The sequence below is a fragment of the Rhincodon typus genome, chromosome 1 (assembly GCF_021869965.1).
Source record: "Rhincodon typus isolate 14 chromosome 1, sRhiTyp1.1, whole genome shotgun sequence".
Taxonomy (NCBI): domain Eukaryota; kingdom Metazoa; phylum Chordata; class Chondrichthyes; order Orectolobiformes; family Rhincodontidae; genus Rhincodon; species Rhincodon typus.
The window spans coordinates 161069370-161090338 of NC_063332.1; the positions used below are offsets into that span (position 1 = coordinate 161069370).

The 20969-nt window shown below is 39.9% G+C and overlaps 1 protein-coding gene across 3 annotated transcripts in view; it reads right to left on the bottom strand.

Moving 5' to 3' along the window:
* LOC109921182 (ellis-van Creveld syndrome protein-like) overlaps positions 1-20969 on the bottom strand; it is a 70654-nt gene that overhangs the window by 42225 nt on the left and 7460 nt on the right. For all 3 annotated transcript variants that reach the window (XR_007262890.1, XM_048601093.1, XM_020521223.2), the window contains exons 5-13: positions 20692-20776; positions 20177-20275; positions 17007-17141; positions 12572-12730; positions 11337-11553; positions 10109-10257; positions 8175-8273; positions 5464-5676; positions 2733-2842 (exon numbers count right to left, since the gene is read on the bottom strand). Coding sequence is in view for 2 of the 3 variants with exons in the window: in XM_048601093.1 (XP_048457050.1) it covers positions 2733-2842; positions 5464-5676; positions 8175-8273; positions 10109-10257; positions 11337-11553; positions 12572-12730; positions 17007-17141; positions 20177-20275; positions 20692-20776 (1266 nt within the window). In the remaining variant the exon portion in view is untranslated. The remainder of the gene's footprint in view (positions 1-2732; positions 2843-5463; positions 5677-8174; positions 8274-10108; positions 10258-11336; positions 11554-12571; positions 12731-17006; positions 17142-20176; positions 20276-20691; positions 20777-20969) is intronic.

A 20969-nucleotide genomic window follows, 5' to 3' on the forward strand; every position in this document is an offset into this window, starting at 1 on the left:
GCGGATACAGTACACCACATTAGCAGATGTGCAGGTGAACATCTGTTTGATGTGGAAGGTCTTCTTAGGGCCTGGGATGGGGGTGAAGTGTAGGGGCAGGTGTAGCACTTGCTTCAGTTGCAGGGAAAAGTGCCGGGGGTGGTGGGGCTGGAGGGGAGTGTGGAGCGGACAAGGGAATCACGGAGAGAGTGTCCCTCCGGAAAGCAGATAAGGGTGGGGAGGGAAAATTGTCTTTGGTAGTGGGGTCAGATTGCAGATGGCGGAAATGTCGGAGGATGATGCGTTGGATTCGGAGGTTGGTGGGGTGATACGTGAGGACGAGGGGGATTCTGTTTTGGTTGTTGTTGCGGGGAGGGGGTGTGAGGGATGGGTTGCGGGAAATGCGGGAGACACGGTCGAGGGCATTTTCGACCACTGAGGAGGGGAAGTTGCGGTCCTTGAAAAAAGAGGACATCTGGGATGTCTGGGAGTGGAAAGCCTCATCTCGGGAGCAGATGCGGCAGAGGCGAAGGAATTGGGAATAGGGGGTGGCCTTTTTGCAGGAAGGTGGGTGAGAGGAGGTGTATTCTAGGTAGTTGTGGGAGTCGGTACGTTTGAAATGGATATCGGTTTCGAAGTGGATGCCAGAGATGGAAACAGAGAGGTCCGGGAAGGAGAGAGAGGTATCAGAGATGGTCCAGTGGCAGATGGAGTTTAATTTGGATAAATGGTATGTATTGCATTTTGGTAAAACAAACAAGGTCCGGACTTATCCGATTAATAGTAAATCCCTGGATAGTTTTGTAAAACAGAGAGACCTAGCAGTTCAGGTATTCAATTCTTTTAAATTTGCATCACAGGTAGACAGGGTGGTTAGGAAGACGTTTAGCATGCTTGTCTTCATTGCTCAGACCGTTAAGTATAGGAGTTAGGATGTCATGTTGAGGTTGTACAGGACACTGATGAGGTCTCTTCTGGAGTACTGTGTGCAGTTCTGGTCACTCTACTATGGGAAGGATATCATTAAATTGGAGAGGGTTCAGAGAAGATTTAAAGGATGTTGATGGCCATGGAAGGTTTGAGTTATAAAGGAGAGGCTGGAAATGCTGAGATCTTTTTCCATGGGAAGGTAGGAGGCTGAGGGGTGACCTTAGAAATGTTTATAAAATCATGAAGGGCATAGGTAAGGTGAATAGCAAGGGTCTTTTCCCTCAGGTGTGAGAGTTCAAGACTAGGGGGTGTATTTTTAATGTGAGAGAAGAAAGTTTTTAAAAGGACATGAGGGGCATCTTTTTTACAGAGTGGTTTGTGTGTGGAATGAACTGCTAGAGGAAGTAGTGGATGCAGGAACAGTTATGACATTCAAAAGACATTTGGATAAGTACATGAATAGGAAGGGTTTGGAGGGATGTAGGCCAAATGCAGGCAGGTGGGACTAGCTTAGTTTAGGAACATGGTCAGCACGGAATAGTTGGACCGAAGGGTCTGTTGCCATGCTGTATGACTCAATGCACTTCCGGCATCCACTGTTTTTGTTTCTCTTTTCAGGATACACACCCTCCAGTTTTGAGTTTTAGTCCAAATTAGGTCATGCCAAATGATCTAGTCTCAGCAGTTCTAAGCTAGAGAAGTGTAAAATCAGCAAGAGAATATTGTCCTGATTAAATCCAAAGATTCTTGCTTGCACGTTCATGTGAGTGGAAATGAGATAATAATGGAATCAGACTTAATTATGAAGACTTCCATTGATGCTGACACTTGCGATCTAAGTTCTAAATTAAAAGAAACAAGCTCTTGGACAGAAAGGCAATGCCACTTGGAAACAGCATCCCAGCAAGACTGAGCGTGTGCATCATTGGATAAGAAATTCTGAATTTGTATTTTGTGTAAACATAATTTAGTTAGTAGCTCTCTTTAAACTTAAATATGTAGTTTAACTTCTATAGTTGCCAGCCTTAAGCAAGGGTTTGCTTGCTTGAAAGATCACATTAACTAAGAACCAGCTAAAACTGAATCCTCACCTTTTAAAGTGACTCAGCTAAGTTATTTTGTATGGGGAGCAAACATAAGTAGCCATCTCAGTGCAATTTAGCACCAACATTTCCCTAGTTTGGTCCTATACTCATTGGAGTTTAGAAGGATAATTGGTGATCTTACTGAAACATATAAGATTCTTAGAGGGCTGACAGGGTAAATGCTGAGAAGTAGTTTCCCCTTGTGGGAGAATCTAGGGCCAGTGGGTATAATTTCAGAGTAAAGGATCACCCTTGGAATTTTTTTTAACTGCAGAGGGCCATAAAGGCTAGGTCTTTAAGTACATTAAAGGCTGAAATAGACAGATTTTTAACAGAATTAAGAGATATGCGGTCAAAGAAGGAAGGCAAAGTTGAGCATTATCAGATCTGCCATGATCTTGTTGAATGACTCCATGGGATAAATGGGCTACTTCCGCTCCTATGTCGTATGATCTTATAAGAATAAGCACATCTGGAAAAGGGGTGACAAAAACCACTTAGATTGCATAAGCAACTAATTGTATCACATAATATGGCAGAGCTGCATAAGAGAAGATGGTCACAGCCAACATCTGCCACATTGCCAAAGATGGCCCCAGAATTACGTCTAGGTGAAAGGCAGAACATTCAAGGAAACAAAAGTAAATTAATAACAAAAATGTAGGAGTAGTTTCGTTGAATCACATAATGGCATGAGTAACTTTCCAATTTGGTCACCATTGAATAATTCATACTTACATCTCCTCTAGGTCACGCTGCCTCAGTAGGAATCCTTGAATGATCTTCTCCTGCTTATCGATCAGATATTTTTGTTTCACCGAGTTGATTACTTTCTCATCCATCCATACCTAATTATTGCATTGAGAGATATGATTTTCACACAAAATCTGTACTTTTAAAAGTAGACCCACCTATACAAATACATAAGTCAGAATTAAAAGTAGACCATTCAGCTGCCTGAGTCCACTCCAAATTTTACATTTGCATTTACTCCTGGTATATTTTTGTCTGGCAAAGAAACTGAACGTTATCTATTACCTCATTAAAACTATTCAATTATGCCATTCCCACTGCTTCTGAGGTAGAGAGTTCCATTGTGCACAACCCTCAAAAAAAATCTTCCAATCCCTATCTGAATTTTAAAACAGTTCTGCTAGCTCTCCCCTTGGTTCTACATTCACCCACAAAAAGAAACATCATTTTCACACCCACCTTGTCAAAAGCATTCAGGATGTTATGTCATTCAATAAAGTCATCCTTCATTATTCTAATCTCCACTGAAAACAAACCCAGTCTGTCCAAGACTACCTGCTGATTCTAGCTATCAATCTAGTAAACATCCTTTGAATCACCTACAATTTATTTACATCTTTCCCTAAATAAAGACACCAAAACTATACACAGTATTCAATACGTGGTTCCACTAATGTCCTATATAACTGAAGCATAACATCCTTTCTTCTTTGCTAAATTCCTCTAATGATAAAGTATGGTGTTCTGTTAGCTCTAATAATTACTTGTTATACTTGCATGCTAACTTTTTTCGACTCACGCACTAGAACACCTAGATCCCTCTACAGCTCAAATTCTATAGCCATTCTCTACTTAGATAATATTCTGCTTTTTTTCATTCTTTCAGCCAAACTGAACATATTTATATTTTCCCAAATTTCCATCCACCAGATTTTTGCTCACTCATTCATTCGAGCTGTATCAGTCTGCAACCTCATGTCTCTTCACAACATACATTCCTATCTATCCTAGTTGATCAGATTCTTGCCAATCATAAAAAAGTTAGACATACTCCCTATTTTCTGCCAACCATGCAAGTATGTTATCCCCTCTACCAACAGCTTCTACTGTACGCAATGTAATCTAGTTAAATCCAAGTGCAGTAAATCTACAGGCTATCCTTAGCTGTATGTTATACCTTCAAAGAACAATAATAAATTGATTAAACATGATTTCCACTTCACAAAACCATGCTAACTCTTCACGATCACTTTGAATAAACCAGGGCATATGAGAGAAAGAGAGAGAGAGAGAGACCCTAGAATGACAGTGGAACAGTTTTACCACTGCACAGAGGAAACATTGAAAAGTATTAGCTTGCTTTCATTTTGAAAAATTAAGAAATTGTTTATTTTGCTTAGTGGAAAGCCCCTTGGCTTAGAAAGCTTTTCTTGAATCAGTTTTCAGAAGTTCTGATTGAAGTTAGATGCAAAAGAGAAATAGTTTCTCTTTAAAGTAAGGTGCTAGCTCCGAATGGTTAGGAAATTGGTTACCTCAGTGTTAGCGTTTTAGTTGAAATTCTAGTCTAGAAATGTTTGGTTAAAACTCTGAAGGGGTTATTTGAAGCTGAGAAAGTCTCAGCTCAGTTGTGACAGTTATCAAGAGGTGATCAAACTGTCAACACTGGGAATTGGAAGAAACTGTTAAGTCAAATCTATAGATATGTCAGGAAAGGGAACTCTCTGGTGTTCAAGTTCTGTAAAGCGATAGTGTTGGGATTATATTTTTATTGTGTGTTTTGAAATCTTTTAATTTGTATTTATATGTAAAGAGTTTGGTTTATTCTATGTTATCTTAATTTCATTGGTATAATAAACTTTAAATTGTTGTTCAAATAATCTGCAACATTGCATGCTTGCATTTGGGTGGAAGACTCCACATTGCATAAAATATGATCCATAAAGCCAGATTTGAGTCATGTATCTGACTTGAGCAGTAATAATATCACCTAGGATCATAACAATTCTAACATCTTCCCCATGACAGATGCACACCTTACTGGCCCATGGTTTCTTATTTTCTGACTCCCTTTCTTCTTGAACAGAATAATTAACTGCTACTTTTCAAGTCGATGGGACATTTCCAGAATCTTGTGAACTTTGGAAAATTCATACCAATACATCTGCTACCTTTTTTGCTGCCCCTAAGACCCTAAGACGAAGTCCATCAGAACTCAAGGGCATGTTAGCCTGCAGCTCCATTAATTTGTTCAGTATTGCTTCCCTAGCAGCTGTAACTTGACAAAGCTTTTCTCTTCCTTCCATCTCTTCACTACAGCTATTACTGAGATGTTTTTTGCATCCTCTACAGTAAAAACAGAAGCAAAATATTAATTAATTTAATCTGCCATTTCTTCATTATCTATTAACTCCCCATTCTCATTCTCTACATGACCAACAATTACTATATTTTATTTTTCCATTTTTAGATACCTGTAGAAACTCTTACTATCTCCTTTTACATTTCTAGCTAGCTTCCCCTCACAGTCTAATTTATTTCTTTTGACTAACCATTTAACCTCTAATTAACTCAAGTACCTGATCAAATAATGAGTAACAGAAATACAAAAATCTGAAGACTGGTCACCTAATCAATCTTTTGGCATGTGGAAATAGGCAAAATAAAATGGATGAGAACTACAAAACCAAAAGGGACTGGCAATATTGATTTTGCACACCTGTTTCATTTGGGCCAGTTTTTCATGAAATTGTTTCAAATGTTGTTTTCTTTCTTCTGCAGCTGCTTTTTTTCTTGCTGTCAGGTCTTGCTGCAGACGGCTTCTCAGAGTTTCCATCGCAGGTAATGATACGCTGGTTAGTTTTGGTAGGGTTTCTGTGAAGAGCTCCTCCATCAGTTTGTCCAGAATCCGTGATGACGTAGAATGCAGATTCTGTACGATATAGCATTTCTTAGTTTGCTATGTGTCTACTTTAGCAAGACAACAGCAGTTTCAAATTTTTGCAGTTGACGAAAACACTTAAAGGATAATTTTCAACGTAAATGTTTGTAAAGTGAAATCCATCCTGTCCAAACCTCATTTCCTTTTATTCATTCACAGGATGAAGGCATCACTGGTTAGGCCAGCATTTATTGCCCATCCCTAATTGCCCAGAGGGCAGTTAAGAGTCAACCACATTGCTGTGGGTCTGAAGTCACATGTAGGCCAGACCAGGTAAAGATGGCAGTTTCCTTCCCTGAAGGACATTAGTGAACCAGATGGGTTTGTCCTAACAGTCAGCAATGGATTTTTATGGTCATCATTACAGTCTTAATTCCAGATATTTATTGGATTCAATTTCAACCATCTGCTGTGGCAGAATTTGAACCCGAGTCCCCAGAACATTATCTGGGTCTCTGGATTAACAGTCCAGTGATAATACCACTGGGCCATCACTTCCCCATTTGGTTCTACATCTTTAGTTGTAATTAGAAAGAATTTCTTTTCTCTTCATGCTTTTAGTGAAGAGCTTCACCCACTAGGAGCATGCATCAAAAAGTTTGGTCAAATGCTGTGTACAAACCTCTGAACAAAATAAACATAGAATTCATGTGATGTCCAAGCCTGGATTTAAGATCCGTGCTACCAGTCTTAGAAACTCCACAAAGAAGGCAGGAAATTAGAAATTATCCCAATACATTTCAGCTCTATGACTTCCCTTTACTTGTACATGACAAATATTTTTGATGCAGGCTTGAAAATAAATCGGTTAATTTAAGGACTGTATGACACACCAACTTATTTGCAGTCCCTTTACCTAGAGGAAAAGAGTATTAGCAATAAAGGCAAATCTCCCCAGATTGCTGATTATGATAGCTAAAGTAAAATAAATTGAAACAATCTTAATCTAATTCTGCAGAAGTATAGAATAAGACTTTGCACACATCTGACAATAAACTGTCAGACACACTCAACCAGAAGGACGGCTGGCTAGTAAAGAACATGGAAATACCACACCGTTGCATAATGTTACACAAATCTGTTCTATGAGTAAGGGAGAAAATATGGAGGTAAGATTAACATTAGATTGCTTCTACAAGAGCCAGGCCTAGGTATAAACTTCTATGATTCTGTGGCTCTTATCTTGGAGTTAGAAGAGCTACACTCGCAACAAAACTCTGTTCTTAAATCTCCATCAAAACATTCGATTTTGCCAGGGAGCGAAAACAAAATATCTTGCATCCTTGAATAGACAATCGTCATCTGGAAAATCACAAATGCGGGTAGTCCTCAATTTTGTTTTGCTCCACTTCAAGTCAGTTCGTTTGAATCTCGACTTTTTTTTGAGCGCTGTTTCTTTAAATTAGGTCATTTCCATTTCACTGCTGTTACCTCCTGGTTTTGCCTCTCCCCTTGATGTTGCTTTCTGTCCCCAACCCACAGCATTTCTTTCTGTGCTGCCCTTGTTCCAGCTTGCCTCCTGGCATTGCTTCCCCTCTGGCAACGTATTACATTTATTTTATATTTGCTTTGTAAGTTATTTCAGTTAGGAATGCTCAATGCTGTACAAGCATTGTATTGTACTGCAACTTGTACATTGGTTTTTATGGGCAAGGAAACACCTGAAGGAACCTAACCCCAGCTTATCTTTGATTTCTACAAGATCCCCTAAATCAGTTAAAGTCCATTCATTTAAAGTCAAGATTTTCAGGAGTGGAACCGCAACTTCAAGTGAGGACTGTCTGGTAATAACTAAGTAGATCAATTCTGTACATTTTTGATTTCATGAGGCACTTTTGCTTATGGTACAGAATTTACACTACAGGCATGGATTCTGTTTCAGAGAACACTTGAGAATCGATTTGTACTCGAGTCAGATTAGAATATCGGTTCATAAGCACAAGCAAATACTCAGCTGTCAGACACACTCTACCAGCCAGCCATCCTTCTGGTTAAGTACATGGAAATATTACACTGTTGCATCATGCGTAATATTGGATCTTGATTCTAAGTACAAGCATTTCTAAGGTAGGTGCAAGTCAGACCCACCTGAATATTCAATTACAGCTGCAAAATTGGTGGTGTTGGTTTGTAAAGGGTGTAACTTAGCATTTACAGGGAGGAGTAACCATTGTGGATTTTCAAAACCTATTATACCATTAGTAAGTGTACTATCAGTCCACAAGCACTTATTCAGCTTTAAACAGTGATCATAATTTATGGCAGTGTATAATGCATGGAGGCTATAAGGCTATGACTTAACAAGAAATGGTACATCATGAAATCCTTTGCTCTAAATCAGGAAAAGCCTGTCACAACACTGGAATGCTGTCCGAACTTTACACTCCTTAAGTTTCAGTCAGCAGAATAGAACCTTTAAACTGTAAAATGTATCAAAAACTGAAATCTCTGTAGGGGTAATCTGTGAAACAGATTCAATGGACCCTTACCTTCCACAGTTTAGTAATTGCCTTAACATCATTATGATTCTCCTTGTCCTCCACATCACAGCGGGTCTGTCTGTGTCTCTCTGCAAGCTCATGACAACTCTATAAAATTCACAATTACATTATGCTATATTATGGGATCAATAAATAAGTGAAGTATCTTTATTCAATCTGCCCACAATGTTCTAATTAATTTTAGAACGCACAATGAATTAAATAGCTGAGGGAGACATTATTCTGAAGATTTAGAGAGAAAAATTTGGCACATCATGTGTGTCACAACATTTTCACAAAGGCACAAAATTAGAAATCTCTTTTTGAAACATCCAAATTCAGCATGAAGGAAGAATAACAAACCTAACATCCACAAAACAGAAACTGCTGGAGAAACTCAGCAAGTCTGGCAGCATTTGTGGTCAATTTTGAAGAAGGGTTACTGGACTTGAAATGTTAGCTCTCTTTTCTCTCCACAGATACCACCTTACCTGCTGAGTTTCTTCAGCAATTTCTGTTTTTGCATGTTTCCGATTTCCAGCATCCACAGTTTTCTTTGCTTTATTATGTTAACCCAGCATCCACCTTCTCGAGCATGTTGTTTCTCTTGTTTCTGAATACAGAGGTTTGCAGGATTACAATTGAATCCAGTTCGAAAAAAACTTAAATCCGAAACTTCCCCAACTACGACTCAATCAATCTGGTGGTCTATCAATAGGCTTTTTAATGCCCAGACACTTGTACTCTCTGCACAAGTGTCTGAGTATTATCCAATAGAAATCCTCACACATAAAACTGTACATAAAGAAGGGAATTTACAACTCAGAGTAGGAAGGAAGAAATTGGTTTACATTGTGCAAGTTCTAACAGTATGAAACAGGGGTCAAAAAGATCAAATTCCTGAGAAATATATATGTTGCATCCAAATGCATTTAGAGCAATATTGGTCAGGGACAACATTGAGGCACACCAGCAGTTCCCTTAAAGCTGGCATTCCCCTATATGTTAATGAGAGACCAAATAACTGTTCAAGGACCCCTTGCACTAATTGGGCAGAACTGAATGCGGCTCATGAAAAGCCTTCTCTGCAGCCTAAATGGCAAACACTATTAAGGTCTTCTTTCGAATGTAATCTTCATGTAGATCCAAGTACAGCAGGAGTGCAACTCCTGACACCATGGTAAAACAAAGGACAAAGGTTCTCTTCAAACAGTTGAACTGGTCTTGCAGATAGACCAGTGACTATTTCAGTTATGAAAAGAAAGCATCATGGACATTGCAGTGAATCAGGCTGCATCCACGGAGAGACAGCAAGCTAAAATTTAGAGTCTAGATTACTCTTCATTAAACACTTCACGTCAGCTCTGATGAAGAGTCATCTAGACTGGAAAGGTTAGCTTGCTGTCTCTCCATGGATGCTGCCTGATCTGCTGTGATTTCCAGCATTTTTTGCTTTCAGTACAGATTCCAGCATCTGCAGGAATTTGCTCCTATTTCCGTCATTTTCGGTTTTCCAGTGTCTGCCACACTCTCGGGGCACATCAATCATTTTGTTCTCAAGAATCAAGCTCAATAAAGTTTTAGGTCAGGCTGCAGGAAACTTCACTTTGCTCCTAGTTCTTGTGTTCTTGTGTGTTCTAATGCCATGTAATACCAGAGATAGAATGATTTAGTTTCATCACAGTAGGATCTGATCACCAGAATCTGAATGCTGAAGAACTAGTTTTTTTAAGTGGAACAACATATTTAATTGGTGGTGCATAATGATGTACAAAACAAGAAAGTGAAGGGCACATTTGGTGAAGGGAACCCTAACTGGGCCAATGATTGTACTTACTACAATAAATTTACTCTCTCATGCTGAAAACATTCATTCAATCCAACATGTTAACTCCTACGATTATGTCCAACAAATTCATCTCAAGAATACTCTCCTGTCTGACCTGAATAAACTCGGTTGGAGTAAGCATTTGAGTCGTTTGCTCTTTTAGATTCATTGTCTCATGTCTTTGTGTTTCTTCAAGTCGTTTCATCAAAGTTCTGTGTCTTCTCTTCATTTCCAAAATGAGATCTTTAGTTTGTTTTGCACATTCTGTAAAATAAGTATTTATGTTATATGTGGGTAGAGTATATTGAAATGTTTTAAAGCACAAAGGATTTTTGAATTATATCAATGTCACTTTGCAATTTCCATAGGTATTCTCTGGTAGAAGATCAATGGAACTCTTAGGTAGAATTGAGTAAGAAGTTATGGCTGTTCCACCAAAGGCTGCTTTCCAGTTACAACAGGAAAATGGGAGAAATCAAGAGATATTCAGGCCATTTAACTTTAGGGATGACTCATTAAAATTACTTTTAGATTTGGAATGCAAGTAGAATTTCAATTATAGCTTTCTTCTCGAAGTAACTGCCCTTGTAAATATTCACATGACTGCCAACACATTGAGGCTTCCATATAATAGTATAGTGATACAGCAGGGTACATTCTGAAAGGTTACTCACGACAGAAAAGCTGCCACTTCTATAACCCTCTAATAACTGTACATTTCTGAACTGTTGGGAGCACTCATGTTCTCAATTTTGAGGAGTTCTGCTGCAGCGCTATCAGGTACGGACATCTCTGCAGAATCAAGCTAAGATTAAAGACTGCACAATCAGGCTCAAATCTGACTGGATAATTTTATCTCAAAAATATATTTTATTCATAAAATTTGTAAAAAAATACATTATAAAATCACTCAACTATTAAATAAATTGTGAAGAAAAAAAATGACTGGATCAAATTACACTTTTCAGGCAAAATGCTAAATGAATGGTCCCACTTGGTCACTAGCGGAAAGGACGTTGGTCAAAAGTACATCCTTCTTTTTAAAAATGGTATCTTTTACATTCCACAAGTATCCATTTATTTACAAACAAGAATTTCTTGCCTGCAATGAATTAGTGTCATCTGAACTGTAGTTGGAGCTCAACCACTTTATCGTTTTTAGTTATGACAGTAAATGGTTAGCAATAGAAATCTTTAGGTTCGTGGAATCCATATTGTTTTCTCAGCTTTAAACACTTGTAGACATGACATTCCTGAGTCAGTGAAAAAGTGATACTGGAATTATAAAACTGAACTTCTGTTGTGAACAACAATTCAGCTCAAAGGCTGTCTTTAAGCCTTACCATTGATGTATGTGTCCACACTGTCTTGAACAGAGTGTTGTATTCTGGCTAAAATTTCTTCTTTTTGCCAAAAAGCCAATGTACCATCCCTGTTGAGAACAGTCAACACTGATGTCACCATCATTAATTTGTCCTTGCTTTCTTGCTGCACAAGCCATGTCAAGGATTGAAGGCTCTTTGTCATGAACTCCCAATGCATTAGCCTATCCAGAATAACCTACAACAAGAACATAACTGTGTCAGCAGTAAACTAACTGCTGAATAATTTAGTTTTATTCTAAATTCTAATACATGTTATTCAAATCCTATTGGGGGAGGTGGTACAAAGCAACACACACAGGTGCAACACAAGGAATATACCTTTGCCATCTTGGTCTAGATGCAGGATTTTTCTAGAGGTGTTTAAGGTTGCCCATCACAGGTGGTCTAACATTGCTTCAGCTCACATTATTGGTGTGGGTTTTCTAATGGAGTGGCAATGTTGATCCAGTTTAGATAGGATTTGCAGTTGGGGTCCCCACGGAATCTCCATTATTGCAGACTCTGAAGCAACTGCCCACATATTTGAAGATTCCACAGTGCAATTCTGCTATGCCCGGAATCCTCCAAAAGTATCCATTTGGATCAGAACATTTGGAGCGTGGCAATGAAATTAAGTAAAATAGTCACTCCGGAAAAGTTAAGCTACCAAATATGCAGTCTAAATCCTGAGTAACTACTAAGCTGACTCCATTATCACCTCACCGCCTTCACCCCTCCCCGGCAAAAAAAAGACCCCTACTTGACAACCATAGGACCAAATACCACAGCTCACATAGGACTAGTTTGGGAGTAACTTTCTGCCTGTTTGGGGCAGGAGTGCTGGGTGCTCATCTGGAAAAGGACTTTGTGTGGTATATCCAATGCTTTCCAGGTATTTCTTGTTAGTGAAAATTGTTGAATGCAAGTTTTCAAATTGCCATAGTTAATTTTCCTACCAACCACAATTCTCTTCTTCTGCTGCACTGCAGACCTTTAACGACTGCTCAGTTGATATAATTTGCACTTTCCAGCCTACAGTGTTAGAAGCTACATATTCTGAGGAACATTTTCTGTTTGCTAGCAACTTACTTTAATTAGCAAGGGCTTGCAACATACAATTCGGTAAAGCAGGTGAATTTGTATCATTGCTACAAAAGTGAGATATAAAACTCATGTCCAAAGATACCTAGGAATTTTTTTTTGCTTATACATACCGTGATTTGAAAAGTCAAGGAGTCAGTTAGCAGAATTTCCACCTGCAACATTTTTTCACTTATGTTCCTCATTAACTCCTGTACAGTGATCTTGGGGAGTTTGGAATGATTCAAAAAGGAGGACCAGGCACTTTCAGTTTGCTTGAAAAATCCGCTGAGCTGAGATAAACAAATGTTAACAATGTTATAGATTACCTTGGCTCACAGTGAGTGTCTTTCTGGCAGCCCAAACCTTATAGAATAAAAGGAAAGCAGCAGAGCTAGGAATAATACAGCATACATTAATCCAACCTTGAAATAAAGTGAAGTACCTGCAGAATGGAGTTTCTAGTACATTATGAAAGTGCACGTCACAGAAAACATCCCATGCTTTAGATAAAAAGAAACCTGCAAAGATATTTACATGACCAGTAGACCCTCAGAATGAGGGTGCAGTGCAGCATACTTACTCTAAAGGAAACTAAGCAAATAAGAACACATAGGGATAAATTCTCTGATGGAATAATAGGAGCAAAATGAGAACAGAAATATCACAAATTTACATTTACAACACGGGCACGGTAAAGTTGCCATTGTCCCAGAGGATCACATTTTCCCATTAGATAGTGGTGAATTTAACCTAAGTGTCACCATGCCTCAGATGAGGGCGAGGCTGAGAAGGCAGGACCTTCATGGTGACCTCAGTTGGCTGAACAGCATGTTTGCAATGCACAATGATGCCAGCAGCAGGGGTTCAATTCCTGTTCCAGCTGAGGTCACCACTTACAACACAGCAGACCCTTGGGTCCATTGCCTTCAATGTTGTCATCATGCAGTTTGCAGTATTTCATACACTCAGTTCTTTGTGCTAATTTGGTGCTTTGACCTCTTTATTGGTGTGGGTTTTGGAATTCAAATGTTTTCCCCTTTGCTGTCGGATTTCTTCTGGGATTGCTCTTGTGTGCAGCTGTGGACCAGAAGCTCCACAGGGAAACAAACCTCAAATGTTACAGTTTTTAAAAAAAGTTTTGCAGTGCTTACAGTATTTTTCTTTAAATAGAATATTGTTCTTGGCATTTTTAAAACATATTTTGCTAAATGTTTCCCAGTAACTACTAGTTTTCAGCTTAAAGGTTATTTTTAAAACTTAAATTCATTTTTAAAGCATTTTGGGACTGAAATTGTACTAGCAGAACAGGGAGATCAGAAAGCACCAATACCTGAGGATCTTGGAACATAGAGTCATACAGCACGGAAACAGACCCTTCGGTCCAACCAGTCCATGCCAAATATAACCCCTAACTAAACTAGTCCCACGTGCCTGCTCCTGGCCCATATCCCTCCAAACCTTTCCTACTCATGTACCTATCCAAATGTCTTACATGTTGTAATTGTACCCACATCAACCACTCCCTCAGGAAGTTCATTACCACAGGGTGGTTTGCATGTGGAAAAAATTGCCTCTCATGTCTTATTTTAAAATCTCTCCCCTCTCACCTTAAAAATGTGCCCTCTAGTCTTGAAATCCCCCATCCTAAGGAAAAGATAAATACCATTAACTCTAAGTATACCTCTCATCATTTCATAAACTTCTATCAGGTTGGCCTCTCAACCTCCTACGCTCCAGTGAAAAAAGTGGCTACTTGGGAACTCAGCCCTCCTGCCGAGGGTGTAGAATAGCTGTAGCTGTTCAGTTGCAAAGCTCTGTTGACTGCAGCAAGGGACCTGCTACCCCATGAATCAGTAGGATTTGCACCTAAGAAGTCTGGAGGCAGGAATTTCATCCATCAATCAGGAAGAAGCTGGCCTATCAGGAAGGAATGGTGAGGTAAAGCCTGGGATTGTCCATGGACTGGAGACAAAGTATGTCTGTGCTGAAACCAGAGAGGTGAGAGAGTACCGTGGGCAACAAACCTGTTTTCTTTTTTTTGGAAGTGGAGGGCAATGGTGTAACATCCAACATTGAACAGAAGCCCTTGATGGAGGCTGGGTTCCAACAGTGAGTGGGAAACTATCCTTAGGTGGTCAACATTTGCCCACTCAAAGGCCAAACTGGGCCAAGGGCAGATCAGCCTTAGCCTTGCAAATCACATTATAAAACTGCAGACAGGTCTGAGCAGGCAAAAGTGCGGTAGAAAGGCCATCCAGGAAATTTATTGGGTCACACCACCTACCCTTGAAAACCAGCTGGTAGGGGAATATAGTATTCTGCCCCAGAGTCAAATTACAACACAGCAAAAGCAATTCCAATCGTTAGAAAGCTCACCACAATTCTCAGTTCTCGGAGGATGCATGAGGCAGATTCTGTATTAGGGCAGCAATATCACTTAGCATGCATCTCATGTGTCAAACTGTTTACAAATGCATCAGACATTACGGCCAATGTTGTATGTGGGCTCCTCCAAATTCAAAGTGGTTGAGTGTAGTTTAGAAAATCTATCTATCATCTAACTAGAGGAAACTTGTTGAGTAATCAATATAAAGTTTATTACATTGCTGCAACTATTTACAGGTTATGTGAATCTGACCTACATTGCTATTGAGACTGTTGGTGTACACTAGCCCAGCTCTATCTCTGACAAACTCCTTTTTTATTCTGATCAAGTCCCTGTGACATAATCTCAATTAGTGGTACTTGCTACATTCAACCAAGTATTAAGCCTTTCAACCATCATGTAATAGTCAATGCTTTTGTCTCCTTTTCCGGCTGAATGATCAATGATGCTGCTAAACAGCTCTCCACTGGAGTATTTCTCAAAGGGACAATTGACTTAAACAACAATAATCAGCCATGTTTGTGTTACTTTGATTGGTACATGAAGGTCTTGGAATTTGTGAGCCAAAGATTTCCAGGTGCACTTTGTTGCGTTCCTTGCTAAAATATAGGTAAGCAATGACATAACTGTATAGCTAATGGGTGATTTGGTAAGGGCAAACAGCAGACATGAAACTGGTTAATGAGCAAAGTTTGCAGCACATTATCATGGGCCATCCATCTTTGAGATGGTACTGTAGAGCAGAATAACAATGGCATGCCCCAGCCCCACCCAGCCTTTAAAACATAAACCGACATTTTCCTAGCTACCATCAGTTCTGAGGAAGGGTCACATGACCCAAAACGTTACCTCTGGTTCTCTTCATAGACGTTGGCAGACCTGCTGAGTTTTTCCAGCAATTTCTATTTTTGTTTCTGATTTATAGCATCCACAGTTCTTTTAGTTTTTAACAAATATTTAACAATTCTACTTTTTGCCTGTTTAAAGGCTGTACTGAGATCTGTCCCTGTGCTGCTATTCAATTGCACTCTTTGTATTGGGACCATGTTCAAATGACCTTAACTTGCAAAATCAAGTCACTACACCTGACATCATTTTTAAAAATTCTTTCATGGGATGGGAGTATCACTGTCTTGGTAGCAATAAATGCCCACAGGGCAGTTAAGAATTGCTTTGGGTCTGGATTTGCATATAGGCAAACCAGGCAAGGAACACAGATTCCCTTCCCAAAAAGGTCACTAGTGAACCAGTTAGAAACATCGAAAATAGGAGCAGGAGTAGGTTATTCAACCCTTCAAGCCTGCTCCATCATACAACATGATCATGGCTGAATATCCAACTCAGTTACCCTGTTCCTGCTTTCTTCCCAAACACTTTGATTCCTTTAGCCCTAAGAACTATATCTAAGTCCATCTTGAAAATATTCAATCTTTTAGCCTCAACTGCTTTCTGTGGTAGTGAATTCCACAGGATGAAGAAACCTTTCCTCATTTCAATCCTAACTCAGATGGATATTTATGACAATTAACAGGATTAAATGGTTTGCCAATAATGAGCTTTTAACTCTACACTTCATAGAACATAGAACATTACAGCGCATTACAGGCCCTTCGGCCCTCGATGTTGCGCCGACCTGTGAAACCAATCTGAAGTCCATCTAACCTAAACTATTCCATTATCATCCGTATGTTTATCCAATGACCATTTAAATGCCCTTAAAGTTGGCGAGTCTACTATTTTTGCAGGCAGGGCATTCCACGCCTTTACTACTCTCTGAGTAAAGAACCTACCTCTGACATCTGTCCTATATCTATCACCCCTCAATTTAAAGCTATGTCCCCTCGTGCTAGCCACCACCATCCGAGGAAAAAGGCTCCCACTGTCCACTCTATCTAATCCTCTGATCATCTTGTATGTCTCTATTAAGTCACCTCTTAACCTTCTTCTCTCTAACGAAAACAGCCTCAAGTCCCTCAGCCTTTCCTCATAAGACCTTCATTGAACTCAAATTTCACCATCCGCCGTAGTGAGATTCCAGCCCACGTTGCCAAGTCATTAGCCTGGAGTTCCAGATTATTAGTCCAATCACATAGCCGCTACGTCACTGCATCTTCCTGTAAAGAGTGACGTGGCCCTGCTGCTATTGCAACAGACTGCATTACAAATTTAAATAGTCTTACCTGGTGTATAGTATATTGCAAGTAACTGTGTTCATCTTGTTCAGCTTCCTCCAAAGTATAAGGTTGCTCACAATCTTTCCTGTTGGTGTCACCTAGCAACACCGGCTGCTCCAAGTTCTGTAGCTTTTCCAGTTCCTTTGAAACAGAAGAGTTCAATCACGGTTTGAGTTGTAGGGAGAGGCCGAATAGGCTGGGGCTTTTCTTCCCTACAGTGTTGGAAGCTGAGGGGTGACCTTATTAAGGTTTATAAAATCATGAGGGACATGGATAGGGTGAATAGCTGAGGTCTTTTTCCTGGGGGTGGGACAGTCCAAAACTAGAGGACATAGGTTTAAGGTGAGAGGGAAAATATTTAAAAGGGATCCGAGGAGCAACTTTTCCACAGAGAGTGGTGTCTGTATGGAAAGAGCTGCCAGAGGAAGTGCTGGAGGCGGGTACAATTACAACATTTAAAAGGCATCTGGAAGGTACATGAAGAGAAAGGGTTGACCTGGGCCAAATTCTGGCAAATGGAACTAGATCTGTTTAGGGTATTTGGTCGATGCGGATGAGTTGGACCAAAGGGTCGGTTTCTGTGCTGAATAACTCTATGATATATGAGATTGCGCATTGATATCTCTTCACAAAGAGTTGAGGACCAAATATGAGTTGTTTTGAAAATAATGCAATGATGGTAAATTCTTCATTGCATTATTTATTGAAACTAATTATGTTTGAAATGATGTTTCCTTCAGCTTTATGTCACTCCACCTTTGTAATCCTCCCTTCCCTCATTGTGCTGCTGCAAATTTCACTATGAAACTGGTGCCTAGAGACTCAAGTCAAAATATTTATTTCCTTTCCTTGCTATGAAGAGATGTTTCGACTTCTCTCCATGATTCCTCGTAGCAACTCAACTGAGGTCAGGAAATTGTAAATTTGTAACTCCAGGGTCAAAGCACTCCTCGTCAGTACAGGTATGTTAGTACACCAGCATTGTGCTGTTGTGCTCCCTAAGTAACAATACCATATTTAAAATTGTGCCATGCCCCCAGATTTTACGAAGGTAAACGCAATCACTCTCAATAGAAATGTGAGACAGAATTTAAAGATCACTGCAGGGGTTCTGTTCACTGAGTGGAAAGTGATGAGTCCATGTTGCTATTTCTGGGAGGCCCAATAGACCTTACCATGAATCAGTCACGTACCTGATTGGTGAGCTAATTCCTGGAGGGGGAGCTTCCCACCCAGGGAATACCCACCTAGTGGCATTATCGCTGGACTGTTAATCCAGAGACAAAAGGTAATGTTCTAGGGACCCAGGGTGGAATCCCACCAGGGCAGATGGTAGAGTTTGAATTCAATAAAAATCTAGAACTAAAAGTCTAAAGGTTCACTCATGTCCTTTAGAGAGGGAAACTGCCATGCTGACCTGGTCTGGCCTACACGTGACTCTGGATCCACAGCAATGTGGTTGACTCTTAACTCCCTTCTGGGCAATTAGGGATGAACAATAAATTACTGGCCTAGCCAGTGACACCCTGATCCCGTGAATGAATAAAAAAATGTAGGCAATTCAGCACTTTGAGCCTACTCCACCATTCAATATGATCATGGCTGATCAAACTCCATCTCTGTTCCTTCTTTCACCCCATATTCTTTGTGGCAGCACAGTTGCTCAGTGGTTAGCACTGCTGCTAACCACACAGCAACAGTGACCCAGCTTCAATTTCACCCTCGGGTGACTGTCTGTGTGGAATTTGCACATTCTCCTAGCATCTACGTGGGCTCCCTCCGGGTGCTCCAGTTTCGTCCCACACCCCAAAGTTGTGCAGGTAAGGTGGATTGGCCATGGGAAATTGCTCATAGTGTCTGGGTATGTGCAAGTTAGGTGGTTTAGGCCTGGGAAATATGGCGTTACAGGAATGGGGTGTGTCTGAGCAGGATGTTTAAAGGGTCGGTATGGACTTGATGGGCTGAACGGCCTGCTTTCACATTGTAGGGATTCTATGTAAAAATCCAATGCCGCACCCCCTACAGATACCAACCAATCAGGTGTCCACACCTCAAATTGTCACTGGACGTCCAGGAAGATGAATGAGGTGGATTCACCAGGGCTAGATAAATGGCAAACAACATTCAAGCCATACAAATTCTAGGCAATGACCATCTCCAACAAGACAGAATTAACCATCACCCCTTGATGTTCAATGGCATTAGGATTGATGAATCCTCACTATCAGTGACCTGGAGTCACCATTCACCACAAACTGAATTAGACTGGCCATGTATATAATGTGGCTACATGAGTAGGTCAGAGGATAGGAATCCTATGATGAATAACCAACCTCCTATCTCTTCAATGCCTGTTCATTACCTCCAAGCACAAGTTAGGAGGTAGCGGAATACTCTCCATCTGCCCGGATGGATGAACTCCAAAAATGCTCAAGATGCCTGACCTTACCCAGAACAAATCAGCCTGCCTGATTGATACCCCATGTAACGTTTTCAACATTTACTCTCTTCACCAGCAGCAATGTATACCATCTATAAGATGCACTGCAACAACTCACCAAGACTCCTTTGACAATACCTTCCCAAACTTACGATCTATTCCATCTACAAGGTCAAGGGCAGCAGATGCATTGGAACACCACAACCTAAAGGTTCTCCTCCAAGCCACACAGCATCCTGAATTGAAACTGTATCACTGTTCCTTCACTGCCCTTGGGTCAAAATCCTGGAGTTCCCTTCCTAAAAGAACTGAGGGTATCCCTTCACCAAAGGACTGCAACGGTTCAAGTAAGCAACTCACCTCTACCTTCTCCAGGGTGATTAGGGATGGATACTAATTTCTGGCTCGGCCAGCAATGCCCACATCCAAAGAACAAATTTTAGTAATTGCCACAGTGAAACCATAGAATCAAGTACTTCATTGGCTACAAGATACTTTACAAGATGTAGGATTCTTTTTGTCTGTAACCAACTGTGCCTAAGTCCAAATCTTAATGATGTTTTACAACAAACACAAGACTTTACCAGTAGACACAAACTGTTTAATTTTTTTTATTGTCTTTTCAAATAAAGTAATTGGAAATAAAACTTTGTTTGAGTTAAAGGCTACTGCTTTAATACAATGAAATAATGATTTATCGTATTTTCACTTTGATTGGAAACTGAGTTTACATTACCTTTTCTTGTGTGGATAGAAAGTCTCTGTAAAACGTCTCATCTATTTTCTCTTTCAAGTACAAATCATTCAGTTGTAATTTTAGTAGTTGAAGAAACATCTAAAATGAAAGATGGATGTATTCAGAACTCCTGAACAGTAAAGATTTGACAAATGATGGAATAATATCACCTATTTTTGTGCTTCTTTGTTACATGCAGTTTACGGTATTAATAAAAGGCAACATATATTCTACATTACGTTATGTACAAAACAACAGTGCATTTTTCAGAGGCTCAGGCAGTATTGTCTCAATTCTGAGTTTATGGGGAGATCATGCTGGCAGCACCGGTACTGGCATGAACACCCGTAGGTGATTCCCCTCATTGGGATTTGGAATGGGATCATGATGAGACCAACTAAAAAAGGCCAAAATTGTTGCTATACTGAACTTCTGGCAATGCAATGACACAATCAGTATTTTTACGTTAAGACATCCTATGTTCAAAAAGGACTTTGCAACTTCTCTAGACATACCATATACTGTTCTTGTCGTAATTCTGCATCTAAAAGCCTTAGGGTTTGCAGACTGAATCTGTACAGGCCAAGCTCAGCTTCAGGACTGTTAAGTAGGCAGAAACACAAAATTACAAATGGTCAACAGTGAATAGTATCAAAGAAATGCTGAACACGCAGAACCATCTGTATAGATGTATAGACATGCATTATAACTCTTAAACCTCTTACATGTATGTATGTGATTTCCATTATGGATTTCTTCACCTATATTTATAATAGAGATAGCTTATGCAAAC